The following is an 18,327-nucleotide window of genomic DNA, read 5'->3' as shown; positions in this document are numbered from 1 at the left end:
CCTTCAGGAATGGACTGCTCCAGTGTGGGTCCCCCACGGGGTCACAGGTCCTGCCAGGAGACTGCTCCAGCGTGGGCTTCTCATGGGGTCACAGTGTCCTTTGGGTGCATCCACCTGCTCTGGGGTGGGGTCACCCACGGGCTGCAGGTGGAGATCTGCTCCACAGTGAACCTCCCTGGGTGCAGGGCACAGCTGCCTCACCATGGGCTGCACCACGGGCTGCAGGGGAATCTCTGCTCCAGCACCTGTAGCACCTCCTCCCCCTCCTTCTTCACTAACCTTGGTGTCTGCAGAGTTGTTTCTCACACATATTCTCACTCCTCTCTCCAGCTGCTGTTCCACAGCAGTTTTTCCCCTTTTTATGTTATCATAGGGGTGCTACTAATGTTGCTGGTAGGCTCAGTGTTGGCTGGCGGCATGTCCATCTCATGCTAAAACAGGCTTTGTCCAACATGGGGGCAACTTCTGTTGTCTTTTCACAGAAGCCAATCCTATAACCCCCCTGCTACGAAAACCTTGCCACATGAACTGAATACAGGATGCATTTAGGGATGCATACATTGTGCAAGGTATTAAATGAATATATTAAATTGCATTAGTACATCGTGAGATGGCTGCATAACCATTGCCCTCTATAAATTCAAATATATGCCTAAAAAATGGCTTCTCTTTAGACATCCTCTTTAGTTTCTTGGGTAACCTTTAAGTTAAGGGGACTAAAAACCAAGTGCTTTTCAGACTACTCTGATTTTACTTCAGTTTTTTGTTCCTTTCTCACATCCACTGCTACACATCTGCAAACCACACCCTTTGTGCTGTGTTTTGACTCTCTTTGCTTGCCTCTGAAAACAGCCTTTACATGATGTATCATGCTGCTCTTTTACTAGTAGTGTGTCCTGTTTTGCTTAGATATCAGTGTCCTTCGAAAGAATAGCTTGTAAAAGCAAGTGTTGAAGAAGATCCATGTATGCTAGGTGAAAGATCAGTCATCTGGGGCCCTTCTCAAAAAAAAAAAATCTGTGTACTTATGCCTCTGCAATGTGATCTCATACAAATAGCCTCCTACTTTGATTTTTTGGGGGGAAAATATGTTGCTTAGGTTGAAGGACTGACTCCTTACTAGGATAGGAGTCCTGTACACAGAGTCCTGTGTACAGACACTGTACACAGGCACATATCCAACTCAAAACCTACTTGCATTTGGATCTCCTTCACACTGAAGTCCACTGTGTCCCACCAACACTGCTGGGAAGCGGTGTGTGAAGCACCTCCAGAGCACTTTTTCTTCTCTTCCTACTCAAGCCCTCTGTGCTGTGCTATGCATGGTGGTGTCTGTGGCACCTTTTCCCACCTAATTGCTGAACACAAAGGTGGACATCCTCACCTTCATGACTTGTAATTTCAGTTGTGAAATGAAGGAGGAGGATTCAATTGCCTAAGTTTAAGATACACTCCAGAGCATATGGGATATTTGCAAGGAGATAACAGGTATGATGCAGGACCTGTGGGAGATCTAGAGCTTTTGGGAGCCTTAGCTCAGTTAGCCCCTGCGCCCACCGTGAATGATGTCCCCTGAGAAAGAAAACAGCAAAGTGCAGGACAAGAGTTTGTCATCTCTGAAACCCACCAGAAAAGAAAGGAGCATCAAGCTAGAAGGATAAGGATCTACTGATATATGTAACCACCTCTGGAGGCAAAGATTGGCATGTTGTGCACTGGGGCATCAGTCCTGGGATGGGATCAGCTGTGGGAAAACACTGTCAGGGCATTCATAATTGTATCTCTTTTATCTCTAATCTTTACAATGTGATGTTAATTATTAATTGAAAACAGCACTGGGCCAAATTCTAATGTCACTGGAGTGCTATAAACCCAGAATAATTCTGCTTAAGCATGTGGCTTTCCTCCTGTACAGTCAAGATCATAATGCTGACAGATAAGCACAGTGGAAGGAGTCAGCAACTTTGGACCAGATTGAGATATTCTTACACTAAATCTGGGTGGGCCTTTCACCAGCTGCACTGAAGGCATAAAGTTATGACATTCCTCTCTGCAACATTCCTTCAAAGTGGACTTAGGTAACTGATAACAATGCCATCACATGCCATTTAGGAGAAAAAACTTGCTGTTATAATGCTACAAAGGTAGAAAGTTCGAAGATGGTTGGCTGATGTTTTGTGGAAAGCTCAGCAGCATGCCCTATATATTGCAAGAGATGAGAGAGACCAGCTTCTTTTTCCAGTGCAAAAATGAGCTCCAGCATCTTCCCACTCTGCCTAGTGCTTCTATTATGTTATGTTTACAGTACTCCTGTCTCTGTAAGTAGAAACCTGATTTCTCCAGGCTCCTCTCAGTCCAGAGCCATCTCATACTTTATACTGGTTGTATTTTATTCTTTTTCAGGTCAATCTTCTCTCCAGTGAAGCTCGTAAGTGCTTTGTGAGCTGGTCTGAGTTTTGAAGCATTTTCTTCTGCTTGCTGTGTGCCACCACATCTGAACACATAATGTTTTTTTCTGTCTTGCAGCAGCAGATGTGAATGCTGGTGAGATAATCAAAGACATTCCAGACATAAACTTAGGTGAGTTCATGTCTAAATTCTCATAAAGCCTGAAAAATTGTGAGGAAAATGCTAAATTTTCAGTATTGTAAAAAAAATGTGGGTGACTGTTCATCACATTGCTCGTGGTAAGAAGAGAAATATAATTAAGTGAGTTCTGAATTACCCTCCTCTGGCTACGACACATGAATTTATCCTAGGACTGTAACCCTATGTAAACAAGGGATGCAGGTGTCTTTCACTTCTGAAGTTTGGACAGACTCACGATGTTAAGGCAGTAACACACAATATCAATTGGAAAGGCTCTGGAGTCCCACCAGCATTTTTTCCCCCATCTCTATATGATTTTTATAAAGTTTTACAAAGTGGAAAATAGCTTAGATGTTTACTGAGCTTCTATATATGTGGTAAGGAAATCAAATGGAAAAGACACAACACACTGTATTGTCTTCCTCTATTTTTATTATAATTTTCTGTAGTGCAAAATTCCATAGACGCTTTGATGGTGTACTGTACAATATTCTTCCCGATACATTACTCAATATTACTATATTCTCTAGAGCACTGTCTCACCCTGTGGCTGTTGCCACTACCTGATAGCAAGCGAGAGTTTATCAAACTAGACATGGATAACGGTGGCCACCAGATTTCTGCCACCAAAAATGCAGACATTGCTGAGTAGTAAATATTGAGTAGAAACTACTGTTACTTTTAGGTTCATCCCTATATTTCAGTCTAAAGAGGCTGGTCTTTATTTTCTGTAAATGCTCAAGGACATTAGCTTTGTATAAGTAGGCTCAATATGGTTTATGAGGTGAAATGCATTAGAAATTTGATATTTCATTTACATTATCGTTCATTAAATTACTTTTCAGCTGCTGGACTGGACCTCTTTCAGGGTGATATCTTGCTCCCTGTAAGTAATTAAAACCTTTATACCTTTCACTTGTTCTAATATGTATTTTTGGTACAAATCAGCTCATCTCTCCACAGCAGATACATCACCAGCTGTTAATTCTCTTTTCAGCGGAATCAGCGAAATGCCCTAAGAAATGAGACCTACAGATGGAAGTTCCCCATTCCCTATATTCTGGGTGATAACTTAGGTAATACAGATACTTTATTCAGACTTTAACTCCAATCCTATTTGCACTGGATTCACTATGATAAAAAATTTGCCTTTTTCAGAACTGGTTCTCTCACATTAAAATTCACTAATATCTAGATGGCTCTTTTATATCGAACCCATTTTTTTTCTCAATCCTTTTTCTTTTCAATAATTTCTCTTTTGGTCCCATGTGTATATGTGTGTTCATACCTCACCTCTCCAGGGTGAATGATCTGCAGTGTGTTAAAGGTGCTTTCCTAATGCATGTTTTTCAGATCTGAATGCCAAAGGAGTAATTCTCCAGGCGTTTGAAATGTTCCGTCTTAAGTCTTGCATTGATTTCAAGCCATATGAAGGAGAGAGAACCTACATATTTTTTAGAAAAGAAAGCGGGTAAGGGTTATTCTGTTTAGTTTTACTGTGTAGAATTATCCTGGAATTCATCCCATTTGACTTCAGCAGTCTAAAACTTTAGTCTAAGTTTGTTATCAGCAGAGAAAAAGAGGCCACTGAGAAAGCAACCCATCTTACCTTCTTAGACACAAAGTTTGGAAGCAGCTGCCTCCCTCTGCTGACTGCAGAGTATATTTAGATGATGAACTTGAAATGGGCATCTGATGTTTGGATGGTTACGCTTCGACGAGGTGAATCCTAGCATCGCTGGGTTTTCATCAGCTGCTTCCACTTTCCTACCTAGGATTGCTTTCCTTCTCAGTGGTGAGTGAAACAACCCGCATGTAGATCCTCTTAACTTACCAAGGATGTGAATAGCCAGAATTTAAGGTCTGAAATTTGGACCTATTTGGAAAATAGGTCAAAAAAAGCTGTTGGAAGCCAGTTTATTTTAATATTGCTAGTGTTTTGATGTTGCTCTTCTTTAATGAAAGGTTCTCTCAAAATCTGAAAGGGATTTATATGCAGAGATTCAGGTTTTCAGGAAATGGAAATATTTATTTTATTTCTTACATATAAATGTGTTTTGAAAGAACATCCAGAAAACCACCAAAATCTTCTCATGTATCAGCTGTGTATATGTCTTGTTCTCCCAGAACTTCATAAGGGCCTATGGGCACTGAAATTTTTGCCCTCAGCTCTTCTTTGGGTAATATATCCTATGACACTCTTCTTACAAGACTGCAAGCACCATGATTTTTGACAAGTTGGTCTTGAAGACCCTGGCAGTGGAAACCCCCTAGTAGCAACTATTCAAGAGACCATAGGCTCAAGCTCTTTGTTTTCAGTACCCACATTAGAGTGTTCAGAGCTCCTTCACAAACTCGACCTGACACTCCTTTGTGATGTGAAAATGAAGCTGCAGTCCAAGCAGAAATTCTTTAGCAGTTGCCTCTCACATCACCCTTGAGCCACCCTAAAAAGTTCCCAGTGAATTGACTGAGGAGCATCTTTCCTCCTCAATCATGATTAGCTTCTGCTGAGTCACAGACAAAGGGCTGGGCCCTCACAGAAAAATGTAGTTTCACACCTATGGCCAATGTATTGCATAGTTGCTGTTAAAGAGGACCTAATGTTGCTATTTTAAATCCTCCTAGATCTTTTCTCTAGCCCAAGCGATTGCAAATAAGTTCAGTCTGTCTTGATGAGTTTATGTATATATTATGTTTCTTGGCACGTTTCTTGGCAAAATGGCAGCTGATACAGGGCTAAACTTGTGTGGATCTCAAAAATCAGGGGTGAGCTTGTCTAACATAGAGTGTAAGTAAAATGCTGGCCTCACCCAAGTGATCGTGAGTATGGTTTTGGTGCTTAGTCTGCTTTCAGAGCACAGTATCAAGTATCAAGGCATGTGGTCAGCATCTAAATAATGATTTATGTTACTCCATTTGTATTTAAACCATTTTTGATATTACTTTAAATCCAGTGAGCAGACTGAGAACTTAAATACAGAGAAGAAAACACTACTTAATGGTTAGTAAGGTCTTTCTCTTTCTTAGGTGTTGGTCCATGGTGGGGGACCTGCAGACTGGACAGAACCTCTCTATTGGGTCAGGGTGTGACTACAGAGCAATTGTGGAGCATGAGATCCTGCATGCTTTAGGATTTTACCATGAGCAGTCGAGGATGGACCGGGATGACTATGTGAAAATCTGGTGGGATGAAATTATTACAGGTGAGTTTTGACCTTCAGGTCAGATTTTCTAAAGTGCAGATTCATCAGTATCTTATTTTCCCTCCTAGATTTTAAGACCTTCTTAAAGATATTATTTTAGAAACACTGTGCCACACCTGAGACCACTGTAAATCAATCTGCAGATGTATCAGGATTTTGATACAACTTCTCTGTTCAAAGAGAAGACGACTGTCCAAGGCCAGAAGAGAGGGCCTTCTTGGAATCAGAGGACCTGATTTCCCCTTGGCTCCAGCACTGGTCTGCTCTCTGCTTTTGAACAAATCACTTCCCCTCTCTATGAGTCTGTTTTCTTTTGCCATGTAACACAAATTGTAAACTTACTGGGATGGTGAGCTTTGAGGTGGCTCTTCTTTAGTCAGACATCCTCTCAGAATCTGAAAGGCTTTTATACTCAGAGATTCCTGAAACTGGAAAGATTTACTTTGTACATGAAGAATCCTCAAAGTGATTAGATCAGATGGGTCACATAAAATAGGGCTCTATCCTGTTCTCTCCTGCCCGGTGTGTCTTTGCAGGTTCTTGCTTTCAGGTTTAGTATCATCAGAGTTTTATGAGTTTCAGCAAACTCTCCATAGTCCCCCTGGTCCCTAGGCAGTTTCTCCTGCTTTCTCCTGTGAGGTCTGGTTCTGTGCTACTTAATGATCACTTATGTGAAAAAGAGTGAATGGGAATCTGTAACAAGTTCTGAAAGTCACGCTAGCAAAGACACCAAGTGTAAATGCTTGTTCCCAGTGGTGGTGCTTTGCAGTGCTAGTGATGGTGCCAGTGCAGCAAAGTTGCCCTGTCGTTGCTCATGATCTGTGTGGACAAAATGATCACTTCAGTCTCCAGGGTTGTGCACTCACCATCTTTGCAAATAAGTGAAAAATACATGAAAAATAGTCATCAGAAAGGAACAGATTCAGGGAATGCTGTGTTCTCTTTTAGATAGATAAGAACTGCTGGTACAAGCAATTTCTGTTGATCTCTGAGAGCAGTATCTAATATTTGGAATTGCTCCAAGTTGAATGGTCTTGTGCATTACTACTTGCCTCTACCTTGTAATCTGCAGTGTCTTTTGGGGTGGCTGAATAGTAGATAGGATGTGGATATTGATTTTACAGACCATTATTTTTATTGTTAGGAACAGCATTAAAAACAATTCACCTTATTACTAACTTGGTCTTACCTTGAATCATGGTGATGAAGATGATGATGATGATGTTAATAGCATTTAGACTCTGACTTTTGGGCTCTGTTTTGCTGTTCACTGTAACTAACCACCTCCAAAGCAAAAAGTCTTACAATGTACTTATAATGCAATATTATAAACTCCATGACATACAGAGCCTCTTTTATATATGCTGTATGATGGAGGCAGCTGAGATTAAGAGCTACAAGAGGATAACAGAATCATAGAATCATAGAATGGTTTGGGTTGGAAGAGACCTTAAAGATCATCTAGTTCCAACCCCCCTGCCACGAACAGGGACACCTTCCACTAGCCCAGGTTGCTCAAAGCCCCGTCCAACCTGGCCTTGAACACTTCCAGGAAGGGGGCAGCCACAGTTTCTCTGGGCAACCTGTGCCAGTGCTTCACCATCCTCATTGTAACGAATTTCTTCTTTATACCTAAATCTACCCTGTTCCAGTTTAACAGGGTTAAACGTTGCCCCTCATCCTATCACTACACCCCCTGATAAAGGGTCCCTCCCCATCTTTTTTGTAGCCACCTTTTAGTACTGGAAGGCCGCTCTAAGGTCTCCCTGGAGCCTTCTCTTCTCCAGGCTGAACACCCCCAACTCTCTCAGCCTGTCCTCATAAGGGAGGTGCTCCAGCCCCCCGATCATCTCTGTGGCCTCCTCTGGACCAGCTCAAGCAAGTCCCTGCCCTTCATATGTTGGGGGCCCCAGAACTGGACACAGCACTGCAGGTGGGGTCTCATGAAAGCCTTCAGAGAAAACACACAAGACAGCCTAATTAATTTGCCACTTTGCTGTATGGTTTATTTATTTTAAAAACACACAGAAGTTACCTTTTGCCTGATAATGATCTTAAAAGTCAGCATCATTACAGATGTCTGTGTCCTGCCAAGATTTTTTCACCAGCCAGTTTTTCTCCCTGAGAACAATCAACCATTGGAATAATCTCCCCGGGAAAGTGGTGGATTCTCCAACATTGGACACTTTTAAGATTCAGCTGGACAGCGTGCTGAGCCGTCTTGTCTAGACTGTGCTTTTGCCAAGAAAGGTTGGACCAGATGATCCTTGAAGTCCCTTCCAACCTGGTATTCTATGATCCTATAAAAAGTGATAGCCCTTAATTAGCAAGATTCTCAGCCTTTTTGATAAAAGGTGCAATTCAAGTATCTGTAAGAAAACAATCTTAAACCCCTTTCTAATCTCAACCCTTGGACTGAAGACCTTTGCACCCAGAATGGACTTGCAGAAGGGAAGAGCAGTCTTTACACAGAGAAACCACGATTATCCACCAGAGTAGTCATGTGCTGCTTCTTTGTGGAGAAAGAATGCCAAATTTTCTGAAAATATAGTTTGTAGTTGGAAATGCTGGAAATCTCTCTTTACTTCCATACCAAAATATGTGAAATGGCTCCCTCTCTCTGTCAGAGCAGACACATTCGTAATGAAAAACTTTCTCTAAGGACAAAATATTTCACCAAGAAGCCATGAGAAACATGTTTCCAAAAGACATTCCAATAGAAACATTATAGCATATTGTCAATCTAGGGTAAAAATGTCTTTTTTTTTTTTTTTTTTTCCCCCACAGATTCCTAATATATTCTTTGCTTCAAAGAAGAACAGAACCCAGAGGCACTCCAGGACTGTCATACCTTAATGACTGGAGGGCTCCAAGGCCTCTCCTTGTCCATATGTGATCTAATATCCTGGAAAACATTTGCATCAATATTCATAGGCTCTGGAATGGAGTACCTTAATCCTTAGATTTAATCCTTCAGGACGCTTACTATTAGACTATCTAATCTGACCTCCTATATATCCCATTCTTTACAGATCATTGATATTTGATTTTGAACTTATTGAAGCCACATGTGAGGGTGCAAAACTTTAGTCTAGAGACACTGCTTTGTTGTTCAAATGACTTCATAAACAAATCTTACTAAGTTTGAATATTTTATTATAAAGTAGTTGCTTTTGGGTATATCAATTCTGCCTCAGAAAACTGTATCCAAGGGGCCATGCTAAAGCTATTTCCTTTCTAATTTTTCTAAGAATGAAGCACTTTTCTGTTCTTTTACCAGACAAAGAGCACAATTTTCTGAAGTACGATGACAGCTTCATCACTGATCTGAACACTCCCTATGACTACGAATCATTGATGCACTATGAACCATTTTCATTTAACAAAAATGAAAGCATCCCCACAATCACAGCGAAGATACCAGAATTTGATAACATAATTGGACAACGTCTAGATCTCAGTGCCATTGACCTGGAAAGATTGAATCGCATGTATAACTGCAGTAAGTCATAATATAACCATGGCAAATTCTTTCTTTGTTAATATTTTACCCTGACTGGTTCACCTCTCTGATGTCTCTAAAACCACAAAAACTCTTCTCAGGTGCTCTTGAAGAGGTATGGAGGTCCTGCGGGGTAGAGACCCAAACTGTTTATCCCCTCCTCATCATCTCTTTGGCTCTTCTAACTGTCATTACTTTTGTAAAAGTTCAATTAGTCAATGCAAGTCAATTGATTCACACCTTTTCTTCCATGTTGCTCCTAGGGGTTCATATATGTGGTTGTGTTCTGCTGGTGTGTGGGCAGCTTCACTGTGCTTTTGTGAGTTGAAGGCAACTGTACTTTGTCCTCTTATACTGACATTTGCTCTTTATTGGATTATTTGCACCTGAGATTGGCTAAATCTAGAGTCTGACACTTAGTTGGTTGCTAAACTGGTTGAAGATTTTATCACCACGTGTGATTGTTAGAGAGAAGTTATTGTCCCCATGGATCTGTCAATAAAAGCATCAACTTGCAGGCAAACTCAGCTGAACTGGCCTAAGGTAGCTGGATGGACTTTGCTTGAAGTGGAAGAACAGTGCTCATGCTCATCAAGCAGACAAGTGAGCCATGAAGAACAATAACCTCCAGTCGAGGAATGTTTAAATACACCAACACCACTGTTCACAAAAAGTGACTTGTCTCTCCAAGGCTTACAAGCAGGTCACTGTGTTTCAGCTGCTGCACGGGAGTTTTTTAACCTTCTGCAAAGTGGTCAAATGTTGTTCTCTTTATGCAAGGGATCCCTCCAGAAATCAGTATTTCCTCTTTTGAGTCTTTGGGCTCAGATCTGCTGTGGGTTGTCTTCTCTACATGGTATCTATACTAATGTAAACAACTCCCCCCAAAATTAGAACAGAGTTTTAATGAAATACTACTTTGGAGGTAACCATGTGCGCATTTTTTTTCAGCTTCAACTCACACTTTTTTGGACCAGTGTTCTTTTGAGTTTGAAAATATCTGTGGCATGATTCAGGGCACCAGAGATGATCTAGACTGGGTCCATCAACAGAGCAGTGCTACAGGACAGGAAGACCACACACTTTCTGGGCGCTGTAGAGGTAAAATGAAGTAACAGAACACTTTTCCATGGAAAAAGGGTTAGCTGGAGTAATGGTCCCTGTGCATGTCTGTACTGGTCTTTGTGCTTTAAATACAGCATCTTTAACAACCTCTCTGCACCTATCATTGTAGTCAACCCTTGAGAAAATCCAGCACTGGCTACTCTGAAAACACAGGATTAAATGACTGTATTTAAGACACTACCCAGCAAACATCCGAGTTGTAATTTTTCTAGTTAAGCAAAAAGCCCTTTTTTCTCTCCACGTGCCTTGGCCCTGTGAGTGTGAGTTCATAGTTGCACTTGTGCTCTCATTAAGCTTTTTCAACATAGTGGAATGTTCTCTACAGCAGCAAGGTAAAACGGGTCAAAGAACTATCTCAACTATAGGCCTTTTAAATATAACCTGGAAAAGGATTTACTACAACATCCAAAGTCTGAGTAAGAGTTATGTTACCCCATGACAAGAATGAAACAGTACTGAAAGCCACTCATAAATGTTGTGTTTGAAAAGTGAGTGATAGGTTAAACTTGAGGAGTGCTGGTTCTGGAGGTAGAATAAAGTTTCAAACTATTTTATGGTAGGAGTTTAGGGATAATTTTCTTTTTCACATGGTAATTTTGTTATGTTTCAAAGGAAGAAAATCTCAAAAAGGGTGGAACCTGCCCCAGTCACAGTCGCAGGGTGCTAGTTTAGAAGTGAGAATAAAGATTAATTCCCAACAGGCACTTCTCAAAAGCAAGGGCTTGATTTGTCATTATTCAGTTGATTTGTCATTATTCAGACAGGGTAAACTACTACAGTCTTCAAAAAAAAAAAAAAAAAAAAAAAGTGACTTCTATGGTAAATTTTGCCTAAATACAGAGTGAAGGAATCCTGGCTTAAAACACATTCAGTCGTGGTTTATTACTCTTTGATAAAGGAAAGATTTTACTTGCTGCACTCAGGAATACATTATTGCCCTTATGACCCACCACCTAGAAAGAACAGATCCTCAACCTCTTATAATGCTGGTACTTGTCGATCAGGTCCAAGAATGCAATATAACTCAAGAAAACTATCTGACAGCTTCTAGAAGTACATGCTCCTAACCCTCAACTGACTTTTTAAATTCTTTCTCTCCTTTTTTTCCCATATAGTGTAATCATAACTGAAAAATATTTCAGCCAAGTTTTTTGAGATTATCAGGTAAAATCCAAGCTGTCTGAATTTAAGCATTTAACTTGCATTTACACTTTAGCATCTAATGACTCAGTGTAAAATAAGTATCAAAGTTATCTGAAGAGTTAATGGAGAGGGATAGGTGCCTCTGAGGATCTCCAGAGTGTCTAAATGAATTGCATGAGTAGGGAGTGCGTCTCCTTTTGGACACCTTCAGAGGGTAATTGACTCCACCAGGAATTTAGACATTTTATGAGAACTGGTTCTGCAGATGTCTCAAGTCGGGGTAAATTTTAGGTTTCTAACCCAGATGGATCTTATTTTGCCCAAACAGTTTTGATGTTTTGGGTTTTTGACTTATTACACGCTAAACTGAAGGAGGAAAGTACAGATGAAAATTTAGAGAGGAACTGGCAACCTGGATCTGGATTTGATCCCTGTATCCCCACGCTGAAGTCTGCTAAAGCCGTATTCTAACTGCCATAGATGCTTAATGCTGCCTTTATTTGACTTTCTTATCAAAAAGGAGGTAGAGTCTAGATCATTTGGGGGTTTGATACCATAAGAAGTTCAACAACAAAGTTAGGGACTTGAATAAGGCTCACAGCCCTGTTTCTCACTTGGGACAATTGTGATCATACTTATATTTACCATACTTAAATTTAACACAGATTTAACTTATGGTGAAGTGTCATACATGTGTTTAAAGCAATTAGGTATATTTGGCAAGGTTTCTATGAGTCCAAAGCATTGCTATCATGTGGGAGGTAATGAAGAATGTCCCCCTGACATGATAGAGCTAACATGATAAACAACTCTACTAACCATGCAGGAGGCTGTACTGCATTTATGCAGCTACAGAATTAACTTATCATGCCCTAGATGTTACCTTGGATGAGAGTTCAAGGAACTAGCCCCCAACAGAGGAAGGTTTCACACAACAGCTAAAAGAATTTCACTTGTTACTTTAAACATAGACTATAATGAATAACTAAAAAGCAACACAATACAGATAAGACATGACAAGTTCACGATAAGACAAAGTTCAGATAAGACACGTGTGCAAATGGTGAATTCCTTGTAAATATAAGGATAAAAGTAGACACTTCAAATCTAAAGTAAAAAACAGTACAGAAAATGTTAGTGGGAAATTAAACTAGGGGGGGCAGGAATTCTTAAATAATTTCCTGAAACTGAGAAGCTGAGTTTTGAAATGTCTTTGGTCAAGCTGTAAAAAAGAGATTCTTCATGTTCAAGGTCAGGAGGGTGCTAGTTTTGTGTCCAACCCTTTTTTATTATCGGTATCACCGATAAGAAATTATCTTACTCTTTACAAGGTAATATAGCATATGATGTCTACAATCTCATGTTTAGATTATCTTCAGTATAAATCAAGTAAAAAAATATGTCTACTAGTTACTTGCAGTCAGCACTGAATCCTCTGTCTCATATGTCTGACATTTCTGAGGCATCCAACTTCCAACTAGACCAATTAATGCAAAATTGACATAAGTTGCCAGCAATAAGTTCCATATATACGCTAAACTACTAGTCCTGTTCTTATCCTGGTCAGTCTTGGATGATTATTGCATATCATTTCCTCTACTATTCATTTTAAATGCTACATTTATGCCTGTTAAAGAGTGGAGTTGAAATAATAAATATACACCATGCAGCTAGCAGGAAATCTGGAAAGAGACAGTGACAGTCTACACTTTCTTCACAGATGCTGGCTATTTCATGTACTTCAGCACCAGCTCTGGCAAGCCAGATGAGGTGGCAGTCCTAGAGTCTCGAATCCTTTATCCAAAGAGAGCTCAACAGTGCCTCCAATTCTTCTATAAGATCACAGGAAGCGTTTCTGACAAGCTGATCATCTGGCTTAAAGAGGATGATGGCACTGGAAATATTCGTAAGATGAGGAAAATTCAAACCTTTCAAGGTAATTCTGGAAATATGAGGAATACACAGAATATTAGGGGAGGAAAAGTTGTCTTACTGAGTCCATGAATGCAGTGGATTGGCTCAGAAATCAAAATATTTTCCTGAAGCTACCAGAATATCTTGCAGTCTGGCTAAGGATTTTGGCATTACCTGAGGGCATTTATCAGTGAAACTGTGGGCTGTAATAATATAATTTAGGTGCTCCACAGCAGAAGTCACAACGTTCCTAATAATGTTATGTTACACTCAGTGATTGAGAGGAATCCCAAACTATGCTGGAGATCAATTGACTAGATCTCCACTGGCTGTTATATGAGTGAGCTATTCACATGTAAATACCTGTGCTCATCTGCAGTCAGTAAGAAGCCCAGCCTGATCTTTATATGGTTGGAAAAGTAAAAACATATGTAGTTTCGGAATGTGAACTGAGTTCCCACTTTGGGTAATTTTACTAAATAGGACAAATTCAGCCACTGTGTCACTACACATTTATGTTGTCAAAACCCAAGGCCACTTGACTCCCACCCACTTGTTATGTCTTGGCCCTTAGCTTGTTGCCCTTTATACTAGAGACTGTCATTCACTAATGTGTGAAGAGTTCCTAATATAATATGTCCAAAGCATTTAGATGATAAGGCAATGTGTGCATATTATGATCACAATACCAATTTAAGATCTCTGGCCTTCGGGACTCTGTGAGAGGTTCAGTTATCTAAAAATGCAGCTGGAATGGATGACGAGGAATAAGCTGCTTTCTAACATGACTAATCATGCTGATGGCAATGTTTTCTTTCCTTTTACCAAAGCGGATGATGACTATAACTGGAAGATTGCCCACGTAACCCTCAACGCTCAGAAGAAGTTCCGTTACCTCTTCCAAGGACTAAAGGGCAACCCCAGCTCTTCATCTGGTGGGATAGCTATCGATGATGTCACACTGACAGAGATCCCCTGTCCCACAGCTGTGTGGGTCGTTCGGAATTTCAGCCAATTCCTCAAAAATGCATCGAGTGATGTTATTCAAAGCCCCCGGTTTTACAGCCCTGAGGGTTATGGTTTTGGCATAAGTTTGTATCCCCACTCCACAATCAGCGGCTACAGTCGCGTTGCCTTTCACTTGTGCAGTGGAGAGAACGATGGTGTTCTGGAGTGGCCAGCTCTGAACCGCCAAGCTGTACTCACAGTGCTGGACCAGGACCCTGACATCTTGAAAAGGATGTCCTCAAGCAAAAGCTTTACCACAAGCAAAGACCATGTTAGCTCAAGTAAGTGGTGTCTGCCTGGAGGAATGATGAAAATGAAAGTCAAGGGATTCGAGTCAGAGGATTGAGTTTAGGGACTGCATTTCCCAATTTGGGACACTTTCCTGTGTATGACTCAGAATTCCTGTCTGTGAAAGATCATCTAGTGTGAAAAGTGATGCATAGAACATTGGTGTTATTATGAACAATCCCTGGGATATCTGAGTTTAACTCTAAATACATAGTTCCCCATTCTACCTGTGATTTGCCCTTTATCATAGGTGACATATCAGCACAGGATGGTGCAACGCCAGCAGGATGCTGTATTCCATTACTAAATCAGCAATAATTTAAGTTAAAACTGCATTTTGGAGACTTCATTAACTTGAATGTACATGGTCTGAATGCACAGGGTTCACATTGTAGCTGTATTTAAGACAAAGATACCTGAAAACACCTGTGAGATCAGTCTGCAGCATTTGAAGCCTGTCTTGCTTGGCTGGGTGTAGACTGCAGATTATGAACTCTTTCAGACAGGAGTTAACTTTTAACTCCAAGTTTATACAGCACGTAGCACCATAGTTCCACATTCAGTCCTAGGATTTCCCATGAATGTGCTACTTCAAAGAAATAAGAACAACAGGACAATATTGTTTGGTACAGAATAAAATCCTAGAGACGAATCTGCATCCCTCTTCATTTTTTCCAGTGGAAGTTTAGTACACACTTTTTCAGTAGGAGGTTTTAGACCTTAGGTATGAATATGTTTGACAGGACCATAACAATGAAAAAATCTGCTAGGCTCTAAACCATAAGTACTTAAAACTGACGAAGGAGTGTCCTTATGCAGGAGGGATCTCTTAACTGGTGACAATGAGATGTTAACATGTGTTTGGCTAGTCCTCAATGAAAGGAGTCACGGAATTTAAATGGCCTCACATAGACTAAGAGTCCTCATGCAGACCATCCCTAAGGGTTTGCTAGCACCCATAATTTGTCAGTCAGGTGTGATTTGTTTGGGCATTTCAGCTCTGAATTTGATTTTACAGCATAAATACCATTTAACAGTGTAATGCACAAGAAAGTCATGTCATGCTTCCAGCTGCAGAACGTTGTGGTTCTTATTTGTCACTTATATTCTCTTTGTAGATGCTAATGGAACCTTAATATGGGAGAAACCATCAATTGCTGGAAAATTTGATGCTTCATGCAATTGCTATAGAAGTAGAGACTGGGGGTGGACTAACTTTATATCCCACATCCAGATGAGACGGAGAAGTTTCCTGAAAAATGATGACCTGATTATTTTTGCAGAATTTCATGGTAAAGACCCTCTTCCTGATTCTCCTTACAAAAACAAATGGGTCATCCTTTATGTCTCTTTTCACACAGTCAAGTAACTATTGCCACCTGTCTCTGAATCATCTTCTCTTCTAATTCAGATCAACTTTAAAAGCATTTCTGTGTCTTAGTTTCAGGTGGGTGATGTTGACTAAAGTGTTTGTGAGTTCAGAGGAATCTAAATGGCAGTGATTTACTGAAGGTTAACTTCTTAGACACCTTTAAGAACCATAAGCAGTAGCTATGTCTATTTTTAAGCATTGAACATACTAAAAGGCCATCCCTGTTGTGTTTTTTTTCAAACAGAACAGCTGCACTTGGCATAATTTTTCAAAGAACAGAATACCACTGATTCACCTAACTAGTAACCATCATTTCAGCATTATTTTCTATCTTGTGCTTTAAATATGCAGAACTAGCTCCGTAAAGGGCAAATGGACAAGGAGTACCCTCTGGTCCACAAAGCACCCTGTGAGCACCTAACATGAAGAATACTACATAGAGCATCACTCACTGATATCTGATGTCTTTCTCCTCTCTTTTTTTAAAAGATCTAATTCACCTCAATAATACTGAAGTCCCTGTTGGACCTCAACAATCTACCTTTGTGGACAGCCTTGTTCTTGAAAGGCAGAAGAGAGCAGCCCAGGATATGGAGCCTGTTCAAGACCAGCGGCCTTATCTGCAAGACCCATGTTACCCAAACCCTTGCCAGAATGATGGAGTCTGCATCAGCGTGAAAGGGAGAGCAAGCTGCAGGTACCACGAACCTCTTCCCTGCTTGCCTTGACTTTCTTCTGAATCAAATGATGTAGCTAATAAGTATTCAGTGATACAGACTGCAGAGATCTGAGTCACTAGGTTTTCCAGAAACACTAGAAACAAAACACTTCACTGTGCAGTGAGTCAGCAAAGAAACCCCATTCTGTGGTGCTTCTAGGGGATATAAATACCCTCCAAACAAGGTGGGGATGTTGTGATGTGAACCCCTCTAATGGGAGGGGATTGACCGTCCAGGATAGTGAGTGTGGGGATCTTGAGTTGGACCTATAGGGCAGGGCAAAAATCCTGATTCATGTGAATCTGTACTTTATTTTCCCAGGTGTCCATCAGGACAAGCCTTCTTCTATACGGGTGAGAAGTGTCAGTCAAGGCAGATCCATGGGAACATCCTGGGAATGACAGTTGGTGGAATTGCTGGAACCATTGTCTTAAGCATTGTCCTCATTTCCATGATGGCTAGAAGATAAAGAGATTCAGGAGGATAAATCTCAGCCTGGTATTTTTCCATAGTTCATAAGGCATCAGTTTTCAGTGAAAAATGATGAAGACCAGTCAGCATATGGATGAAATGCTCAGTCAACATCTTGGCAGAAATCTGTTTACTCTGTAGGACTTGGCAGTTAAAGAATATAATGAAAGTTTATACCCTGTCTCTCTTGTGTATTCTTTGAATGTTTTGTTTCTTCATCCAATGTCAAGCGATATCAGTGCCATCCAATATCAAGCTGAGAGTCCATGCATTTACTCTCAATCACAGTTCAAACTTAGATTAAATAGCTGGCAGAACCCCTCAAAACACTGGAAGAAGTTACACAGAAGCACATATATTAAGATTCCAGAAATGTTCCTATAGAAATTGCTCAAGAAATCTAAAGGGTACAAATCCATAGTTATGTAGATCAGTACATCCATGGACCTGTGCTGGTTTACAAAAGCTGGTTAGCTATTACATAGAATTTGTACTAAATTACTACTATATATTTTTGGCCCATTCTATACCAGGAAAATAATTTCACGTTAAAGCTAGTTGTCTTTCTAGAAGGCCTCATCACATAAGGTTTTTCAAATATTCAAGTGTAAATCTTTTCTCTGGGCATAATATAAAATTCTTTTAAACATCTATAAAGCTCTCTTCATTTCAGCAGGCAGTGGATGAAAGTGGAGCAGATCATCAGTTATAGAACTGGATCTGTAGCTGTTATCATTAAATTCATATCCCTTTAGAAATCACAAGTCAAGGAGAGAGGTGGAAATGTAGGAAGAGGAAGGCTGGCTCTGTGATACTGGTGGGTACTGGATAAGGTGTTAACACCCTACAACTTACTGCAGATAGCAGGAAGCAACTGATCTATTATGTCCCAAGATCTCTACTTTCAAACACTCTAACAGTTTCCACACTTGAAACTTTGTTACCCAGGTTTCCTCCAAAAGCAGTTTCTTCCTGTCTTCATATCAGAAC

The 18,327-nt window shown here is 40.4% G+C and overlaps 1 protein-coding gene across 2 annotated transcripts; it reads left to right on the top strand.

Moving 5' to 3' along the window:
• Positions 1–643: 643 nt before the first annotated feature.
• Positions 644–17,516, top strand: LOC141921453 (meprin A subunit alpha-like). 2 transcript variants are annotated; one of them, XM_074820191.1, is made up of 14 exons: positions 644–2,318; positions 2,404–2,428; positions 2,527–2,580; positions 3,435–3,475; positions 3,587–3,665; positions 3,943–4,060; positions 5,620–5,795; positions 9,076–9,297; positions 10,249–10,398; positions 13,286–13,501; positions 14,310–14,768; positions 15,894–16,067; positions 16,637–16,844; positions 17,188–17,516. In XM_074820191.1, exons 1-14 carry the CDS (start codon positions 2,250–2,252, stop codon positions 17,333–17,335), a joined length of 2,139 nt encoding a protein of 712 aa, XP_074676292.1. In that variant the 5' UTR covers positions 644–2,249; the 3' UTR covers positions 17,336–17,516. The 2 variants fall into 2 exon arrangements, with proteins under 2 accessions (XP_074676292.1, XP_074676291.1); XM_074820190.1 differs by lacking the exons at positions 644–2,318; positions 2,404–2,428; positions 2,527–2,580; ... (1 more) ...; positions 3,587–3,665; positions 3,943–4,060 and adding an exon at positions 4,128–4,384.
• The last annotated feature ends 811 nt before the right edge of the window (positions 17,517–18,327 follow it).

Source organism: Strix aluco, chromosome 3 (genome assembly GCF_031877795.1).
Source record: "Strix aluco isolate bStrAlu1 chromosome 3, bStrAlu1.hap1, whole genome shotgun sequence".
Classification (NCBI taxonomy): domain Eukaryota; kingdom Metazoa; phylum Chordata; class Aves; order Strigiformes; family Strigidae; genus Strix; species Strix aluco.
This window is presented reverse-complemented; position numbering and strand designations above follow the sequence as displayed.